The sequence below is a fragment of the Pituophis catenifer genome, unplaced genomic scaffold (genome assembly GCF_029215685.1).
Source record: "Pituophis catenifer annectens isolate HBS135680 unplaced genomic scaffold, rPitCat1.0.hap2 SCAF_11, whole genome shotgun sequence".
NCBI lineage: Eukaryota > Metazoa > Chordata > Lepidosauria > Squamata > Colubridae > Pituophis > Pituophis catenifer.
This window is the reverse complement of record NW_027256891.1, coordinates 4,996,396-5,016,652: the sequence shown is the minus strand read 5'-3', so window position 1 is coordinate 5,016,652 and position 20,257 is coordinate 4,996,396. Positions and strand designations below refer to the sequence as shown.

The window sequence follows — 20,257 nt, the reverse complement described above, 5'->3', positions numbered from 1 at the left end:
CGCTTCTCATCCAAGAAGGTTCTTCAGTTCTGATTAAATGGCGGCGAATAGAATGTATAGGATTTATATTCTTAATAATTCTTATTCTATAAATGTATTTATATTCTTTGGAATCCTTCTATTGCCCACCAGGCTAAGATCTTCTTAAGCCTTTATTCTTCCCTCCCTTCCTCCAATTATTAAATTGGGGATTCTGTAATGCAACATATCTGAGTCCTTCTTCAAGGAAGCCAATGCACAGCAATTTGGAGATGGTTCTGCTTTGTTGAGTCTTCTCTTTCAACATTTTCCAAGACATAATCACATCTCTCAAAAACACAACAGGAAATACTGCCAGATGAATATCAATGGGGATTCACAATCATCCAGGTCATGGTTGTCTCAAAGGCATTTTTCCAAAAGGCAACTGGACTTTCTTGGGGGGGAGGGGATTCCTTGAAAATGTTCTGAACTGAGGAACCTTCTTGCATGAGAAGCGAAAATTTTTCAGGGAAAAAACCAAGGAAGCCCAGTTGCCTTTCGGAAAAGCCCTTTTGGGATTTCCAAACAGAAGAAACGTTTCTGCATCCTAAACTCAGGATCTTAGGATAACCGTATTGTTCCCCTTGCATAATATTTATGAGATCAAGCAACTGCAGAGGTTAGAGCAGCTGTGGGTAGACTGCTGTTTTTGTTGGTTTAGCCCCAACTGTGAAGACTGGAACATCTCTATCCTGTTACCCACTTCTCTTTCCCACTTTCTTTATGCAGTCTAAATTAGGGGTGAAGCTTCTAACAGGATGCATTTGTTCCATAAATGAAATCAAATTCCTGCAAATCCTTTAAACATCTAACTCCAAATAAGGAAGGTTTCCTTTGAATACAGTTTGATTTCAGTGGCTGGAATCTTATCAGATGGAGCCATGAGATCATTTATTAAGAATGAGTGCAATCTGAGAAAAGTGATATATGGTTTGTAAACCATGATGTATCTGTCATATGTGCATATCCTGTTCTGATGCCATAGTAAAAGAGAAAAAAAATCTGCTTTCTTCCTTTGCTGATTTATGGGCACATCTGCCTCGGGGAAGGGACAGAGGTCATTGGGTTGTTCTCCAGAGTTTTTTCCAAAGCAAATTAGTTACCAAAGGAGCAGTGTAAGAAAAGGAAACCAGGTGGATTTATGACAACAAACAAGGAAATACTGGGCTATTCACTAAAGTGATGTGTTTGTAGAGTTTTCCTGCCATAATTTTGTCATTTGGGGTTCCACATATATTAAGCAAGAATGTCCCTTCCAATTTTGAGGACAATCTTTCTCCTTCCCTGCCTGCCTGCCTGCCTGCCTGAAGTCTTCAGAAATTAACAAGAATTCAGGAGGGTTACAGTTACACAGGGGCCATTACACACATCCATCCATCCATCCATCCCAGCCATCTTTTCTCCAGCTTGAGCAGGAGGATAGATTAGAAGACCTCCAAGATCCTTTCCAACTCTATTATTCTCAGGGTTGAACTTCCCATCTCATTTCATAGGACTTAATTTCTATCCCCTGTGTTTATCATGGATCGTCTCCAAACCCCTTCAAATCCTCTGAATCCTTCTCAACTGGACAGCACAGTCAAGATGCAGGAAACCAAGGTAGAATAACATGGAATAAGAATTTCCTGTCCTTTGGAAATTACACTTCTATTGATGTGGCCTGAAATTGCATTTAGCTCTTTTTTGCAGCCACATCATTACTGCTGATACACAGTTTGCAATCTTCTACATTTCTACCCTCTTTTTCAAATGTACCACTACCAAACCAATCCTATTAGGTTCTCATCCATCTGAATTTCAAGCCATGTTGGTCCAGTTCACCAACATGGCTTGGCTTGCCTAGGTATTGCCATCTGCTGTTAAACAGTTCATACAACATACTAGGCTATGGCAGGGTTCCCACAACTTATGGAGGCACAAATGATTACATCTCATTTAGAGAGTCATCTGGTTGTATAAGTCAGCAATGCAGCGGTGAACCACCTTGTCCTAACTGAAGGAGCACATTCCATGAAGCAGGCCAGCTCCCAGTCAGTTTCTACTTCCCCTCCCAAGTTGTAGTTCCACTGCGTAGTAATTTGTATCCTGACATGGTAATATTCACACAACATCTTTCTAGTAAGGTGAACGTGGTTTCTTTAGTTTTAACTTAGAATACTGTGCAAACTATTGTGACTGCTATACCAGAATTTATGGCTAACCATTATGAACCTAGCCTATTTGAAGCTTATTAAACAAACTCTAACTAATAAAGGAGACTATTTGTAGTTCAGGATTGACATGAGGGGTACTTGGTTATGATTTGAGGGATCCTTGATGCTCTCTGAGCTTGTTTGTTTTCTTGCAGACGTTTCATTACCCAAACTAGCACTGCTAGCACTGATAAGGTTACCTAGTTTGGGTTAAAATATCAGCAAGAAAACAAGCAAGTTCAGAGAGCATCAAGGATCCCTCAAATCATAACTAAATACCTGTGAATGTGTGAATCCAGCAAGTATTTTCCCTATCCTTCATCAACACTGATGGCAGCTTCTGGTAAAAACAGGAAAATGTTCTGTCTAAATCAGGGGTGTCCAACCTTGGCAACTTGAAGACCTACGTATGGACTTCAACTCCCAGAATTCCCCAGCCAGTTGAAGGCCACAAGTCTTCAAGTTGCCAAGGTTGGACTCCCCTGATCTAAATGATCAGGACATCATATAAAGCAGCTTATACGGTAAAATAGGAAAATCCATTCAGAAACGCCTTCATTTATTTTGTATACAGAAATCTTTGAGGAAATTGGAGGGGAAGGTACTAAATCCCACAAATGCTGAAAGTATAATTTAATATTCAATGTCTTGCATTCAACAAAGCAAAACCATAGTTTAGGTTTCACAATTAATGGGCCACTGACTTCAATGGAATAAAAATAACACAGGTGGAAAAACACACTAGTAAATATTTTATTTCTGGTCTCTCTGAGTCTTTAAATGGACCTGCCTGTACAGCCTATAAATTAATTCTTCACCCGAGGTTGTTCCAGAAACTACATCTTCAAAATCATACCCAAGCTTTTCCCAGCTGATGTGGGAATCTTTTTTTTTTTAAAGCAGAGAACAACAAATCTATTCCCTCTGCACAGTTAAAAAGATGTCTCTAAATTCAGAAGACAAACATCCCAAGCTCTTTGACTGTGTGCTGCTCAAAGAAAAGCAATCTTCAAACACTTTTCACCTCTTTAAGAGAGAGTTCCCTCAAAAGTGTCAGGTCATTCACAAAAGTCAACTAAGTAGCACATCCTTAAGGGATTTTATTTTATTTTTTTTCCATCCCTTCTTATGAAGTTTTGGTTGCTTGTTAAGAAACAGTGTCAAAACAGTTTACACCCCAATATTTTTCTCCAACTACTCAGAGAATACAAATCAGCTAATATAACTCTGAAAAATGAAGAGGATTAAATGGTTTGTGTTAACACTTTTTGTTTTTTAAATCACATGCTTTGTCTGCCACAAATTCTTATTTCTTTCATTAAAAATAATTTTATGAGTTCTTTTCATGAAATTGGAGATAAATGCCTTTTAAACACAAATTAATTCAACTGTTGAATGTTCCATTAATTGCAATTGAACATAGGATCATCTGTCTAAAATTAAATGCCCTTGCTCTTTGTGATATAAACATCTATCACATCTGGAATGAATGGCTGGCTTCACTCATGAGATGAATATTGAATCAGTTTAAAAGCTCACCTACAATGATGACCAATGAGTTACAAACCACACTGGATGGATTCATTCACAATGCTAGTCTTTGTGCTACTTTCTCCTCCCATCTTTTAATGATAAATTATCATTATTGTTGTTTATTGGTTATTCCTTTAATGGTTACTGGTTTTAAAGTTTGTAAACCACCCAGAATTGCCTCTAGATGAGATGGATGGCACATAAATCTAATAAATAATCCCAAATCAAAGAAATCACATTATGATTTAGTGTGGAGTTAGTTGTACTTTGTTTTTTCGAAATTCCTAGAACAAACACACAGAATCCATGCCTGGCCCAGGACAGGAAGGGTCTGTGAGAAATCGGCAAGCCAACAGAAAGGTGGGGTTGCAAGATGACCAACCCTTCATTTGAATGTAAATGTTTGGGAGTAGCCAGTTATCTTTGACATTAGGCAGATCCTCAATCCACTGCTAGCCCAGCACCAGGGATCCTATTGTCAAGGATGGGTAGTAAAGAGACCTCCTGAGTCATCTGCAAAACCAGTCTAGGTTTAGGCTTGAAAAAGAGAGAGAGAGCGAGAGCAAGAAGAGGACGTGTGAAATCAGCCCCCACCCCCCAAGGAACAGGATGCCTGGCCAAGAAGAAGTTAGGGGATGAACTTCATCTATGTGAGTTATATTTTGGAAAAAGAAGTCAGGATGTATCCAGGTTCTGTACGATGCAACGGCAGCAGCAACCTACCAGCACAAAACTTTCCTTCTGCTACACCTTATGTAGATTACATAGGATACCATCATCCCCAAAGTATGGAGAATCGTGGACAACCTTCAGGGACTTGGGGAACACCTTATGGGCTGCCTAGGGAAGATTGGGGTGCTTATGGGCCAGGAACCTCCAACCCCATAAGCTCCCCCCAGATCAACAGGTCTTCTCCTGGACAGGTTTCCTTCTCTTCTGCTGATTACAGTTCCCTGAACGTTGCTGGTTCTGTGACTTTACCTTCTCTGGACACCATGAATTCAGAGGCAAATTCCCCTCCCCTCAGCCAGCGGCACAGCTCCTATGAATGGATGAGGAAAACGGTCCAATCTACTTCAACAGGTATGTTCTCCCTTCCCCTTCAAAAACGTTCCTCATGCTGGCCACTTTCTGAAGCCAAGGGACAGATTATCCCAAACTGAAAAGGGGTTTTCTTTCTCATCTTCTGATGGGGCTCTTGAGTCACAACTTTGATTTAAGGTCTCAATAATCTGGTTCTCCAAGCAAATGATGGCATGGTGTATTCATAAAATGGGGGTCCTTTAAGGGGAAGGAAAAATGGGCTGGCAGAGGCAGAAATTGATGTTTTAAAAAACCCTTCAGCTCCTGATACAAGATGAGGGATAGAATTGCTGTGGCACTGAGTGGGATCTGCTCCTGAAAAGGTTAGGATTTGCATATGTTGCTTATTAATGTTGGGTTGGCTTGAGGCTTGAATGCAAACCAGCTAAACAACCCTTCCAGCAGCATCTGATGAAGTGAGCTGCTGCTCACAAATAAATCAGGAAAAAGTGGTAGCAGACTGATTTTGGATCTACTGTAGTCCAACAGTTTTCCTGCTATACACAATACACGTTACAATCTTTGTGCTCTTTGAGCTTGGTTGTTTGTTTGCATTACCCAAACTAGGTAGCATTAGCAGCAGTGATGATGTTCCTAGTTTGGATAATGATACGTCTGCAAGGAAGCAACCTAGTTCAGAGAGCACCAAGGACCCTTCTTTTCAACCCTTTATTCAATCCTTTATTTCAGAGCTTCTTCCTCTAAATCTCTGTGAATCTGCATCAGCCCTTTGCACTTGAAATCAACCCAGAAGGGTGAACTTTGCACCTTTTAAAACTTTTTGCATAACAGCAGAACCAAACTGGCATTTAAGGGACAATGCTTGCATGCAATTCATTGCTCACCTGGGTTCATTTTCAGGGTAACCGCCATTAACATTTCAAATGGATGCTAAGGATAAAAGGAGCTCTTGCTAGACGCCTCTCGGAATGCAGGGATCTAAGAAGCAGAAAATACCTTTGATCTCTTGATAGAGTACCTTCCAGAATGTTAATAACAATGGATTTAACAAGCGGGCAGGATAAACATTGCACATGATTTTATAAAAGGCACCTCAGATAGACTGGAAAATTGTCTAGCTTGATGCTAAAGTAGAACAGGTATGAGAAAAATAGTTACAGCTGCATTAACACTAATATTTATATTGAACACTAATAGAATAGATATTGCTCAGGGTTGAACTGTGGAGTTCTTGGTGCTGAGCTTAGTTGCTCGCGAATGTTTCATGAGCCAACTAGTCAGATGTCAAATAATGCCACATTAGTATATTTTAATGAGTTAGTAATAGGCTTCCATAACACTCTACACATCTAGCAGCAATCTTCATATTACATGATATGCTAGATAAGATTTAGTCGCAGTTGTAAATACTGTAGACTGTAAAGTGTAAACAAATCCAGTCAAATTTGTTGGGTGCCCCAGGCTGTTGGGTGAGTTTGTGGTTCAAAGTAGCGTGAGAACTACAACGCTCTGGTGTTGTTAAATAAGTTTCAGCACAATGTGAGTTTTGTAAATTCACAGATTTTGACTAAATACACTAAATATGACATTTCCTAAGATACCTTGAACTACAGTATCCAGAATTCCCAGCCTCCCTCATTTGGAAAGTGACTGTAGTATTCTAGAGACATTTGAAGGAATTTGAATGAGGGAAAAGGGTTAGCAAAGACTGTTTTATTACCTGTGTCCTACTTGGTCTGGTCTCTCATTTCTATAGTTTTCAATTTGTGTTAAAATGATCCGCAAAGCTTCCAGTCTAGTCATCTTGCTGTAAATCAAAGGTTTGGCAACTTTTAGATGTGTGGATTTGTGGGGCTGGACAATTCTGGGACTTGAGCTCCACACATCTTAAAGTTGCTAAGTTTGAAATACAGTGTTGTAAAGCAATCAACTATGTCAGGATTATGAACAAAAACTGCAATTTTCAAGGCAAATTAGTTTCTAACTAACCCTTTATAAATGATATTTCTTGAAAGGTCCTGAATATAGGGGAAAAAACGTATTTCTTGAAAGGTCCTGAATATAAGGGAAAAAAAGACTTACTTCAGGGAACTCCCTGTTTTTAACAGTAGCTCTCCAGTTTCTCATATAAATCAAACAGGGTAAGATGGCAAGATCTGCAGATAAGGAGTAAAAGCCTGGTTTGAATTAAATTATCAAAAGATGGCTTATAGAAATCCCTAATACATTTAGTCTGTTGATAGTGTCATAGATACATGGATGGATGAATGGATGAATGGACAGACAGAGTAATATCTAGTTCACAACTTACCTATATAATTTTCTTGACTTGGCCTTCTCTGGCCCCTTTCAGACTGCAAATCCCAGAATTCCCAGCTAGTATGGGTTTTATGGTTCTGAGAATTGCATCCAGAGTAGGCTGCAGAAGAACATCTGGATTCACACAATGCTCAGCTAATCTAAAATAGGGTTGGACAGCTTGTGGTAGCATTTGGGGAACTCAACCTTTCTGTTAGCATCTTGTTTGAATAATTTCCTTGAAGATAAAGATGGTTTGTTTGGCTGAGCCCATATGTGAAGAGTGCAGTTGTGTTTTGTTAACCTGGGTTTAGCATGGTGTGAAGCTATAACTCCCATTGGTGGCTGGTGAAGCTGGTGGGCCACATCTTTGAAAGGCACTAGATGGGAGGTCTAACCAAATAAGAATTTATTTCCTTGTGCATCTGGAGGCCCAACTTTTGTGTTGCAGCAGACAGAGAAATGCTTTGAATAAGAATGTTACAAGACCAGAGAGCCAGTTGCTTCTCCAGTCATTTCTGGAATTCTGGAAAATGTCCTCCATATGGACCCAAATAAATGCACAGTGTGGTCCTGTTTCATCATATGAAATCCAAGGGATTAGTAGTCATACTTAGCCTCACAGCTAATTCTAGTGAAGCTCTTAGTATCTAACCTACCTGGACCAGAAGCCTTCCCTTCAGGCTCTGCCTTCAGCCACAACAAGTGGGTTCGCAACTAGAACATGTCCTTTCCTTTCTCCTTGGATTCTAAGCTCTACCATCTTCATCTGTGGATGTTATGCTTGTTAACCATTGCTCAGGCCCACTTGTCCATCCATCATGAATAGGTAGAATGTTCTTTTCAAAGCCTTCCTGAATGAGCTATTGTGGGAATAAGGTCCAAAAGCTAGAGACATGGCTTTCTTCAACCCAGCTGCCAAAAAATTGCTTTGACAATTCATCCCAGTCTTAATATACAGAAGAGCAAGGCAAACATCTTAACATCATTTTATGGACCTCTGTCATAGCCTAGACTGGGTTTGTTTTTCTAAACTAAAAAAAAGTGCTCTTCAGAGAAGAAGGGCTGATTCCATATCTGGGATCCTTCCACTGCTCTTCTCTAAGTGTGCCTCCCTCTCTTGTTTTTGGGAGAGGAAGAATGCACATTTTGACATAACATTGGTTAGATTCATGCATTTTGCTAAGCAGCAATATGGTTTGCTTGGTTTGGGCTGTGTATGTTGCTAAAAAGCTATGGTGTATTCAATAAACCATCATAAAATACATAATTTTTTATGGCAATTCTCAGGACATTCATAAGGTATTGTTTTGATGGCAATACAGACTTTTCAAGGATGGCAAAACACCTTGGAAGTCATTTGTTGTTTGGAGATGGACCATAAAGTCCCTTCTATAGTTGCTATTGTTGCATGGCAGATGGCCAAACTTTGTTGAGTCATTCAGTTGCTTCTGAAGGCTTATTTAGCACTCACAATGCCAGCTGCTCCACTGTGAGGACAGATGTTAGATTCAAAAGTTTCAGGCTGACTTCCACTGAGGTAGGCCCCTGATTACCAAACACAGTTGACCTGCCCACAGACAGAGTTTTCTTGGAGCAAAAAATATTTCGGCAGAGAAACAGTTAAAAAACAGACTGAAGTGCCATCACAAATATTAGCTTAGTAGCATCTCTTCTGCTTTTTATCATCATATTTTGTTATTGGGACTCTCGGGGCCATTTGGGTGGGGACTGAGAACCAAGCCCCACAAAAACAAAGTCCCATCTAAGATACACTTCCATATTTGAAATGATTAGATGGACAATGCTTCTCATACATGGTAGCAAAATACATAATTTTTATGGCAATTCTCATGGGGACCTACAAGGACATTCATAAGGTATTGTTTTGATGGCAATACAGACTTTTCAAGGATGGCAAATCAGTTATACATGAGTTCAAGATCTTTTTCTGGGCCTCTGACTATAATGGACCAAAACAAAGGGGGAGGGGAAGAAGCACCTGAGGGCAAGACAAGGGGAGATCCAACCTAGAACTAAGGAGAAATGTCCCAATAGTGAGAACAATTAATCAGCGGAATGGCTTGCCACATGGCTTGCCAATCAGAAGTTGTGGTTGCTGCATCACTGGAGTTTTTTTAGCAAGAGTTTGGACAGCCATTTGTCTGAAATGGTCTAGGGTCTCCTGCTTGATTAGGGGGTTGGACTAGAGGACTTCCAGGGTCCCTTCCAAGTCTGCTATTCTCAAGGAGAACAGGCAGCAAGAATGGCAAGGCAGTGAGATAAGTTGAGAAGGTTTGCTCACTGGGGTAACCTGGGGTAAGTGTAGGGTTAGAGTTAGGGTAAGTATAGGGCACATTTAGGCAGGCAAAGGTCTTGAGCAATAAAGTCAAGCTTTTCCTCAAATCTTTTGTTTGCTCTCCCCCATCCTCAAATTCATCAGGGAGGGCTACAAATTTAAACAAAAACAACCACAACTTCATGATGCCACCCCATCTTGTTCGGACTTGTCTTTGGATTGTTCCCAGCGACACCTGTTTTCCCCTAGTTGTTTTTTCTCAGTAGAACCAGGTGCATCCAAAGTGTTTTTGTAACATGGTTGTTAAGTGAATCTGGCTTCCCCATTGACTTTGCTTATAAGAAGGTCGCAAAAGATGACACTGGGACACTGCAAGCATGATAAATGTGAGTCAGTTGTCAAACTATCCGAATGTAAATCACATTGCATGCAATGTGATGCTGCAATGGTCATAAGTGTGAAAAATGGTCATAGGTCACTTTTTTCAGTGCCGTTGTGACTTTGAACAGTTATTAAATAAACTGTTGTAAATCAAGGACTACCTGTACTTATACGTAAATCACCCACTAGTATCACTATTCATGGAACATCTGCTTATAATTATGAATTATAATTATGAATTATGAATTATTTATTCATTCAAATCAAATCTCTGTTAATCATCTTAGACCAGCATAAAGTTCATTTGACTGGCACATTATGGATTAAGAAGATGATGACTGATGGTGGAGAAGGTTTCCTATCTAACTGGAGAAACATGAATTAGGGGCTGGATTATCCTGGGAGGGTAGAACCAATAGGCTTAAAATATGGTTCTATAATCCATTTATATATTTTCATTTCAATGGGAAATTCTATTTTATCCCCATAAGAGTAGGCCTATGAGGTAGGCTCAGCTCAGAGGGACTGCCTCAACATTGCCCACTGAGATCCCGTGCCTGAAGGTGGACTTGAACTCTGGCCCAACACCTGAACCATTATTCCACATTGGAGTATTAAACAAGAGTTCTCTGAAATGGTGTCTTCCAGATGTGTTGGACTACAATCCCAGAAACCTCAGTCAGCACTGCAGTTCTGTGAATCCTCTAGCATTGCAGTCTGACTCTTAGCTGGGGAAGCCCCTGTGAGTCCAGTGAAATCTTTCCTACACTGTCACTATATGCAAAGTTGTTCATTCACATGTTTTGGAAGTTTCTCCCAGGGCAGATTAACAAAGCAGGCTATCATGCATGAAGAACATTTAAAGACCTTAGGAGAGAAAGGGGGGTACCCAGTTTTTAGCAACAGCACTTTCACAACTTAAATCCATGTTCTCTGGCCTGGTATGTTCTCCAGCACAGATGGTGATTTGATTTCTGTCTATCATAATTAACTCAACATCTTTGGAACTGGCCAGGTGAACAATACCGAACAGTCAATCCTTTGAGTAGGAACCTTTTCTCATATGTGTAAGAAAACATCAAGACAGATACCTGCCTGATTCTGCTTTTTTTTTTTTTTAATTTGATTTATATGCCACCCTTCTCCAGAGACTCAGGGTGGCATACAATGCGTTAAGCAATAGCCTTCATACTTTTGTATATTTATACCAACTCAGCTTATTGCCCCCACAATCTGGGTCCTCAATTCACCTACCTTAGAAAGGATGGAAGGCTGAGTCAACCTTGAGCCTGGCGAGATTCGAACCTGCAGTAATTGCAGGCAGCTGGTCTTAATAACAGGGTGCTTTAGACCACTGTACTACCAAGGCTCGTACTTCAACAAGAACCTTTTCCTGCCCGTAGATTAAGTCATAGCCTTTAAAAGGAGCTTCTAGATTTAGTATGGATCATAGAATAGATGTGATTAGACAGACATGATTTGTCTCTTCATTGTCTTAGCTGTTGATTTAACAACCTTCAAGCCACCAAATCTGGATTCACAAAACACTAAGCCAAACCCAAACAATACTCATGATGTGCAACCCCAGTCATTTAAAATGACAGACAATGGATAGGATAGGATAGGATAGGATAGGATAGGATAGGATAGGATAGGATAGGATAGGATAGGATAGGATAGGATAGGATAGGATAGGATAGAAGAATAGAATAGAATAGAATAGAATAGAATAGAATAGAATAGAATAGAATAGAATAGAATAGAATAGAATAGAATAGAATAGAATAGAATTTCTTTATTGCAATCCAGGATTAGACTTTGTGTTAAAAAAATAAATGCCAAATTTGTTATTTGTACCTTGGAGCTCATAATCTTAGCCAATATTATTTTATCAGACATAACCCTGGGATATTTTGCACACAAATTAAAGCATAGGTTCTACCATTACTGTATTACAGTCCTATACTTGAACATTTGTGGTCCCTTACTTTTTAATTTTTGGGTTAGTATCTTATATCTCCAGTAGGTAAGAAGTCGAATAACAAATGAAAAATGAACAGTATAGTATATGCTGCAAGAAAATCCACATTCAGATCTTATTCTAATGATTTTAGAATTCTCTAAATGAATAGATTCCATGCAAAATTGGGTTTAAAATTCAGTAGTGTCAGATCTTGAGATAAGTTTCTAAAACAACATGAACACACCAAAACACCAGACACTTTTTGATTGGCAGGCAATCCTGGCCAACACACAGTTTAAAAATTCATGGATACAATTTTACCATGAAAATATTACCAATCATTTAAGATTGAAAGTAAAAACTAGAATGAGAGGGAAATACCCAACTAATGTAATTTTGATTTGGTATGTTTTAAATCCTTTAAAACATTCTTCAGTTTAAATAAAAATTTCCAAGACCTCATACTATTCATAGATACACAGCAAAAATTATCACAATTACAAACTAATTACTGAGGAGATCAGAGCAAACTAAGAACCATCATTTGCAGTCAGGTGTTCAAAAACATTAAAAAGGAGCCTAAAGGGCAGCAATTAAAGGCTGCATTAAAATGTCTTTGATAACTAAAGGTATGATTCAGCCAGTTAAATGTCTCTGCTAAGCCAATTCCAGAGCAAAAAAGCCATGACTGAAAAACAGGGATATCTGAAGGATTAATCTTAGGCTTAGGTTTAAAAAGTCAAGATGGTGATGATGATTGAAATCCTGCCTCATAAATGAGGAGTTTGGGCTGTGATCATGCAATTGCAGTCGCCATCTTGACTGTTTTGAGCCTTCAGATTGCTCCTGCTGAAAGGGCCCTTAGTCCAGTCTCTACCTACAGTATCTTGCTTCTGAAGACCCTCTGAAGAAATGTCCAGTTTCAGACAGGGAGAAATAGGCCACGCTTGAGAGACATGGAAGACCATTCCATACAAGTCTTTGCTCATTCGTTTATTCATGTCTTATATTTCTGTTGAGCTTTTCTTCAAGCAGCTCAAAAATCTTAGAAGACTTCATTTCTTTCCCAATAGCAACAATTCTGAGAGGTGTTTTGGGTTGACTTGCTTAAAAGTCACCAAATATGTTTTCATGGATGAGGGTAGAAGACTCTAGGCCTGGCCCAGTGTCTTCACTACTATACCACACTGTCTTTATGGTTTCTCTTAGCAGCAGAGAGACAACCAGTGGTATTTTTCAACAGTCAAGGTGTCCTCACTTGGCAGCTGTTAGATGAGACAATAGTAACTTTCATGGAGCTTTAATACTTTTAACACAAAGACCTCAAACAGGGACTTCATTCTGTATTGCTTCTATGGATTGGAATGGAGTTGGTGCCCCTTGTCTATGTTACAACTCAGGAATAAGAGCTAAAGGAACCATTTTATTATTTAGCATTACAAATGCATATGATGCTGGAAGAAGTAGTATAAATAAAACAATGTTGCCCTATCAAGAACAAGACTCATCAAAATATAGAGAATCATGAACTGAGAGAAGGATTATGAAGATCTAGTCATGAAACAAAATGCTGAGTCCCATATGTAAGCTTTCTTTCAGGAAAAGTAAAAATTAAAGATGCAAAGCCTAAACTACATTTGGAGTAGGAGGTTAAAAGAAAGTTTAGCTAGATTTAAATATTATCAATATTTTATCAACATTGACTAAGTGATGGATGGAAGATGCCCTTAAAACTTGTATCTTCTGGGATTATAGAAAAAGTATTAATAAAGGAGAACATTTGTTGAAATGAGAAATCCTTGGTGCTCTCTTTGTTTGTTTGTTGCAGATGATTCATTACTCACACTAACTAACATTGTCAATGCTCAAATGATGTTTCCTAGTTTGGGTAATGAAATGTCTGCAAGAAAACCAAACTCAGAGCACACCAAGGATTTCTCATTTCAACAAATGCTCTCAGAAAAAGTATTCTTGGTTCCTTTCAAAATCTTATCTCTAAGCTAAGCTTCCCCAACCTGGCATCCTTCAGATGTTAGAACCACAATGTCCCTCATTCTCAGTTGCCTTCAAGACCTTTTCTCATTTGGCTTCCTCTTTTCACTTGGGGTTCTCCAGAGAAGCTGAGATAGAAATCTTCTCCCTCATACTTGGGGAGCCTACCTAGAAGACGCCAGGCTGGGGAAGGCTGTTGGTGAACCTCTCCTCTAACCCTTTGAAGCTCCTTTGCCTGGATGAAACTGGAAAGGGATGGAATTTCCAAATGGGGATGCAGAGCTCAGCTGTTTTTATTGTCCTGATGAATTCACAGACATGGACAAATTCACAAATTCCTGTGACCAGGAAGATGCCGGCTGATGTAAAACGGAGCTAGGCTCAAGCAGAGAAGACAGGGAAAACCAGGGGCAATTTGAATGCTAATTTATTTTCTTTATAAACTAGTTGTGAGGTTCAGGAGCCTCATCCTGCTCCTCCTTGTCCCTTGATTCCATTGTCTTGAGTCCAGGGGCTGGCTTGCCATATCAAGCAACAGACCTTATTTTGACACTTTTGGGAGGTGGGGAGGGGGGCTTTGATATGCATCCTGGCTTCTGCTCCTTTTCTTTAGCAGTTATATTGCCGGAAAGACTGATGATTTTCACAGCAAATAAAGAGGCCCTCTCTTGGCTTTTATTGTGTTCTGAAAAAATGCCCTGTGAATTTTATGACCAAGGGAAAACCTCTTTCCCCCCCCCCACTCCTTCCCAAGAACAAGACTGCTAGAATAACTGGAGTATCCTTAAAACAGGTCCTGGTTTTAAAACACCTGGCGAGTTGTTTTGTTCAGAGTCAACAACCTGATTCTCTCTGATTACAAAAGACCCCTTTAAATGGGTCTTCCACCATTCCTTTAGCACATCCCCATTACACATTCCAGTCCAGGGCACCCACCCTTCTTTCCTACTTCTAATATCTCATTTAGAAAACAAAAGTCTATTCTTTTTAGCCTTCATATGCTCTCATATTCTATTTTCCACCCTCTGTTTCAATGGCTGTCTGGTTCATCTTTTAAAATGAAGAGCTTTAAGAGAGAAAAGGAGAAAAGGACGTTGATCCACTTCATGGAGAAAGCTGCAGCTTGAAAAGCAGCAGGTAGAATCTTTTCAAATCTGGCTTCAGGGTTTTTAAAGCAGCCACATACTTCATTTTGTAAGTCTCTGAGCATAACAATTCAAAATAGCAGCAAAAATTTAACATGTGGGGAGTTATCGTACAGTGCATGACACAGATGATGGAAGATTTTAGTGTTAAAGATAGCTTAAAGAGAAATTATTCAGGAAATTATTTTCCATAAGGCAAGGCTTTCTAAACATGCAGTTTCAATATAGACTTTTTTAGTGAGAACTGTAAGCCCTTTAGTTTTTTAGAGTAAAAACTCAGTTCTTTAAATTATATTTTTGAGGGAAAATTCCAACTAACTTCTCTGAAATGTGCCAAGCATACATAGGATTCAAAATTAGAACATTCCCCTTCTTGACAATTTCTGCAAATTTCTAGTTAGATGGACCTTAAAAGTTGAAGTTCTATTGCATCTGGAGGTCTCAATGTCCCTGATTCACAGCAAGAAAGTCACATCATCACACAAATGTCATTTGTGGATGTTATTTGTGCAATGTTGTCATGATATACATGATATCTGTCTAATGTCTATGTCTGTAGACCATCAAACAGAAGAAGGCTATTTCAGTGGCAGATCATTTCTGCTGCTTTGTGAAATTTACTGAAACCAAATTTAAGCCCTTAAAATGCTATTAGTTCAGTCATTGTCCTCAAAGGTTAACACTTAAAGCTTATTTCTCTTTCCAAAAATATATCTGTAATGTTGACACAGGGACCAAATAGAATTCCTATAAATACAGTCCTTCAAACTAAGATTTGCATCTATTGTCAGGAGGCAGGAGTTTTGCCAAGTTCTTTAAGCAAGAGATCCTAACTCTTCCTCCACTTAAATTTACCTTTTGGTCTCTGATTAGCTAGATCACCCTGTGTACAGCTCCAACAAGCATGAAAAGTAAGTCCAATTGCAAGAGGTTAGTGGCAATTATTCTAAGGCAGAGTTTCTCAATCTTAATAACTTTAAGATGTATAGACTTCAACTCCCAGAATTAGGAAAGTTCCTGAGGTTGAGAAAGGAGAATCCCCTTCTTATTCCTACAGTTTCCAGCGCCCAACCATACTCTTTGATCTCAAAAACAGGTGATCACTAGAAAATCCTAGGATTATAGTCTAATGGAGAAGTTTCAAAGATCCGGGAAGAAGACAATAACACTTCCCTATTATTGCCAAGAAAAATACATTGGTATTTCCATCAGGTCATCAGGGCCAAGCTCAACTTGATAGTAACTTGTTGTGTTTTTTTTTAAGTCCCCTGTAAGCAGACAAAGGGAAATCTCAGAAGCACAAGCTTCATTCCTACAAACATTCAGTGTGCTGGCAAATTCAGTGAGTGGCCAAAAGGTTCTGGTCAGAGAGCTTGCTGTGCTTTTTTGCATTACGTATTTCTGGGTGGACCCTTTGGGTATTTTGGACTGTCATTCCCATACACCATACTGATTGGACGGGTTGAAAATACAGGTAGCCCTCAACTTACAACCACAGCTGAGCCCAAAATTTATGTTGCTAAGTGAGAAATTTGTCAGGTGAGCTTTGCCCCATTTTACGACTTTTCTTGCCACGTTTGTGAAGTGAATCACCACAGTTGTTAAATCAGTAACCTGGTTGTTAAGCGAATCTGGCTTCCCCGTGGACTTTGCTTGTCAGGAGGTTGCAAAAGGGGGTCACATGACCCCGGGGCACTGCAACGGTCATAAACACGAGCCACTTGCCAAGCATCCGAATGTAAATCACGTGACCATGGGGATGATACAATGGCCATAAGTGTGATAAGTTATGGTCATAAGTCACTTTTTTCAGTGCCGTTGTAACTTCAAACGGTCACTAAATAAACTGTTGTAAGTCGAGGACTACCTGTATGGCCTACCACTTCTGAAGTTGATCAACTGGAGAAAGGCTACCATTAAGGCAAGAGACAAAGGTGCCCTTCAGGATTAGTGGGAAATGACATATGTTTACAGGCCAGGAACAGATCCATGCATGGCTAATATTTCCAACACAAAATGTCTTCCCACTAAATTCTGATGCCCTTGCAATAATTGCTGTTAGCAACAATCTACTTCTTTCCTGTCTGCAGAAGCCTGCCACAAACAGTGCAGGTCAACTAGGAAATGTTTTTGCAAGCTTTTAGCTGTTTTAGAAGTTATGGGTAAAGATGCTTGTGGAACAAAACCAAAATATGCTTGAATACATATGCCTTCTTATCCCTGACCCAGCCAGCGTGATTATAGGCACACTTTGAAAATAATTGAACGTAATTTTGATTGTTGTACAACTGTAGCATCTCTCTGCTATTATTTAAGGCAATCTGACTTTTCCAAGAATTCCTCATGGGCCTGAAAAATAACTGCCACTGTTTTAAGGAACCAACTCATCCCACGAATGTCACTTTTAAAGCAGAGTGTGTTTTTGTAGGCTTGCACAGAAGCCTAAAACAGAAGGGTGCTTTCATGAATAACAATGAGATGCTGGGTTCACACAAAGTCTAAAGCAGGGGTCTCCAACCTTGGCAACTTTAAGACTTGTGGACTTCAACTCCCAGAGTTGAAGTCCATAAGTCTTAAAGTTGCCAAGGTTGGAAACCCTGATCTAAAGTACTTCTTCCAAATCATTTTTGAAGCATAAGAATTAGACCAAAGGTGCTTTGTAAATACTAGTATTATTTATATTGGAATTGGAATATTTTTTATTGTCCAAGTGTGATTGAACATACAAGGAATTTGTCTCCAATGCATAAACTCTCAGTGTACATACAGTACACTTATATACAGTACATTTAATAGTAATTTTTTGTAAATGGTATTATTTTAGTTCTGCTTGGAAGACAGGCTTAGCAAAAGTAGTGCTGGCATTTTCCAGCATATTTGCATCTTCTTTATATGGTTTAGCCAAAGCCTGATTAGACAGGTCCAAGATTTCAGGAGCAAATGCAAACTTTTCTTACTTTCTTTTTCAACAGGTAAAACAAGAACAAGAGAGAAGTACCGTGTGGTGTACACAGATCATCAGAGGTTAGAACTAGAGAAGGAGTTTCATTACAACCGATATATCACCATCCGAAGGAAGTCTGAGCTTGCGGCAAATCTGAGACTTTCTGAAAGACAGGTAGAGCCTCAGTTACTTGCATAGGGCAGGGTTTCTGTCCAATTCAGAGCAGAGGACCAGTTGGGTGGGTGGGAAAACATCTCCTGAGGTCCTTGGTGCTGCCTGAGCTTGGTGATTTTCTTGTAGATGTCTCTGCTAGCACTGATGATGTCACCTAATTGGGTAATGAAATGTCAGCAAACCAACAAGCTCAAAGACCACCAAGGACCCCACAGGTTAACCCTCAGCTACAAATATTCTCTTCTATCAGGACCTTTGCAGATTCAAGGCAATCCATGCTTTTCCTGTGGTCCCTTTTATAGATAAATGACTGAAAGAAGCCCTGGATTAGCCATTAAGCCCATGCTTAGTGCCCCAAGAAAAGGTGGCACCATAGAGATATTTTCTCTAGCTGTCATGCCCTTCACTGTTTTACTGCTACACTCAACTTTTGTTAATTTTTTTTGTAATTGTTCTTATTTGCTGCAGTAGACTTTAATCTGCATTATTATTATTATTATTATTATTATTATTATTATTATTATTAAAAACTTTTTTTGGCCCAGTGCGGAGGTAAAGTTTAAAAACTTGGCTTACAGGTGGCATCAGATGTCACATTTGTTTCTCATCTTATGCCCTGGAGATTTTGCTCCCCTTGAGCACCAATGTTGGGTTATGCTTAGGGCACCCGTTGGCCTTAATGCAGCCCTGATAGAAAGTGTAATTGACTGGATTAGAATGGCTTCAAGCAGCATATTCCCTCATACTCATCAAGGGTTTGGTCCAGGGGTGAAATGCTCCCGGTTCGTACTGGCTCACCCGATCCGGTAGCAATGGTTCGGAGAACCGGTAGCAAAAATCCCTGCACCCCTCCATGCCCAGCTGAGCCGCGTGATCATCAGAGGCTGGTTTTTTTACTTTTAAAAGCATTTTTTTCTACAACCTCTTTGGCCAAAAAAATGCTTTTAAAAGTTTTTTTAAAAAAGCCTCTGATGATCGTGCAGCTCAGCTGGGATTGTCAGAAGCTTTTCAAAGCATTCTTTTCTGCAACCTCTTAAGGTTGTAGTAAAAATGCTTTTAAAAGTTAAAAAAAAAAAGTTGGCCACGCCCACCCAGTCACATTACCCCCCACCACCAAGCCACGCCCACAGAGCCAGTAGTAACAAATTTTAGATTTCACCCCTGGTTTGGTCACTCAGATTTTGAAAACCTCCTTTCAACAAGCAACGTCAATGGAGAGGCCAGATTCATTTCACAATTGTACAACTAACTTAACACCAGGTTATAAAATGGGGCAAAAGTCACTTGATAAATGTCTCGCTTTGGGCTCATCTGTGGTCTTAAGTCAAGGTCTACCTGTATCTCTCTGCAGGGGCTTCTTTGGGTGATGTGCTCCATAACATCACCCTTGACTCACCTGCTAGGGGCTAGTTTTCCTAAGGGGTGTTGGTCAAAGAATAAAACATAGAAATCATAGAATAACAGAATTGGAAAGGACCTTTGGAGGTCTTCTAGTCCAACCCTCTGCTCGAGGCCAATGGCTATCCAGTCTCTTCTTAAAAGCCTCCAGCGATGGAGCACTCACAACTTTTGAAGGCAAACTGTTCAGCTGGGTGATTCTTCTCACTGACCAGAAATTTGCCATTAGTTCTAAGTTGCTTCTGTCCTTGATTATTTTCCATCCATTGTTCCTTGCCTTCCATTTTGGTCCTTTGGAAAATAGATATCATGTCACCCCTAGTCCTTCTTTTCACTAGTCTAGACCTACCCAATTCCTGCAACCATTCTTCATATGTTTTAGCCTCCAGACCCCTAATAATCTGTGTTGCTCTTCTGTGCACTCTTTCCAGAGTCTCTACGTCTTTTTTATATTGTGGTGACCAAAACTGGATGCCAAATGGGGTTTTACTAAGGCTTTATAAAGCGGTACTAACACTTCATGTGATCTTGATTCTATTCCTCTGTTAATGCAGCCTAGGATTGCTTTAGACTTTGCTCATCTTTAAGGCTCCCAATGTAAAATGATAGAAACTCTTTTTACTCTCTTCCTCTGTTTTGCTCTTGCAGGTGAAAATCTGGTTCCAAAATCGCAGAGCCAAAGAAAGGAAACTAATGAAGAAGAAAATGACCAGTTTTGATGGCGGCAGCCTGGGCTCCATCCAGAGTGACTCTGGTTCCATGAGCCCTATTCCAGTTCATGACCCACAGACTCACTCAGAAATGGCTGGCACTTTGTTTCCACCCCCACCCCCACCCCCCTCCCCCCACCCCCACCCCCTCCTCTTTCCATGA

The 20,257-nt window shown here is 39.8% G+C and overlaps 1 protein-coding gene across 1 annotated transcript; it reads left to right on the top strand.

Annotated features, from left to right (window-relative positions):
* The first annotated feature begins 4,381 nt into the window (after positions 1 to 4,381).
* Positions 4,382 to 20,257, top strand: CDX4 (caudal type homeobox 4). The gene is made up of 3 exons (XM_070952011.1): positions 4,382 to 4,829; positions 17,841 to 17,986; positions 20,033 to 20,257. The coding sequence occupies exons 1-3, from the start codon at positions 4,382 to 4,384 to the stop codon at positions 20,255 to 20,257; spliced, it is 819 nt and encodes a 272-aa protein (XP_070808112.1).

Bases quoted from the DNA above. Each gene is read 5' to 3' on its own strand.
- CDX4 (XM_070952011.1), top strand. From the start codon at position 4,382: ATGAACTTCATCTATGTGAGTTATATTTTGGAAAAAGAAGTCAGGATG. The intron at 4,830-17,840 runs GTATGTTCTCCC...CTTTTTCAACAG, and splicing joins GGTCCAATCTACTTCAACAG to GTAAAACAAGAACAAGAGAG. The intron at 17,987-20,032 runs GTAGAGCCTCAG...TTGCTCTTGCAG, and splicing joins TGAGACTTTCTGAAAGACAG to GTGAAAATCTGGTTCCAAAA.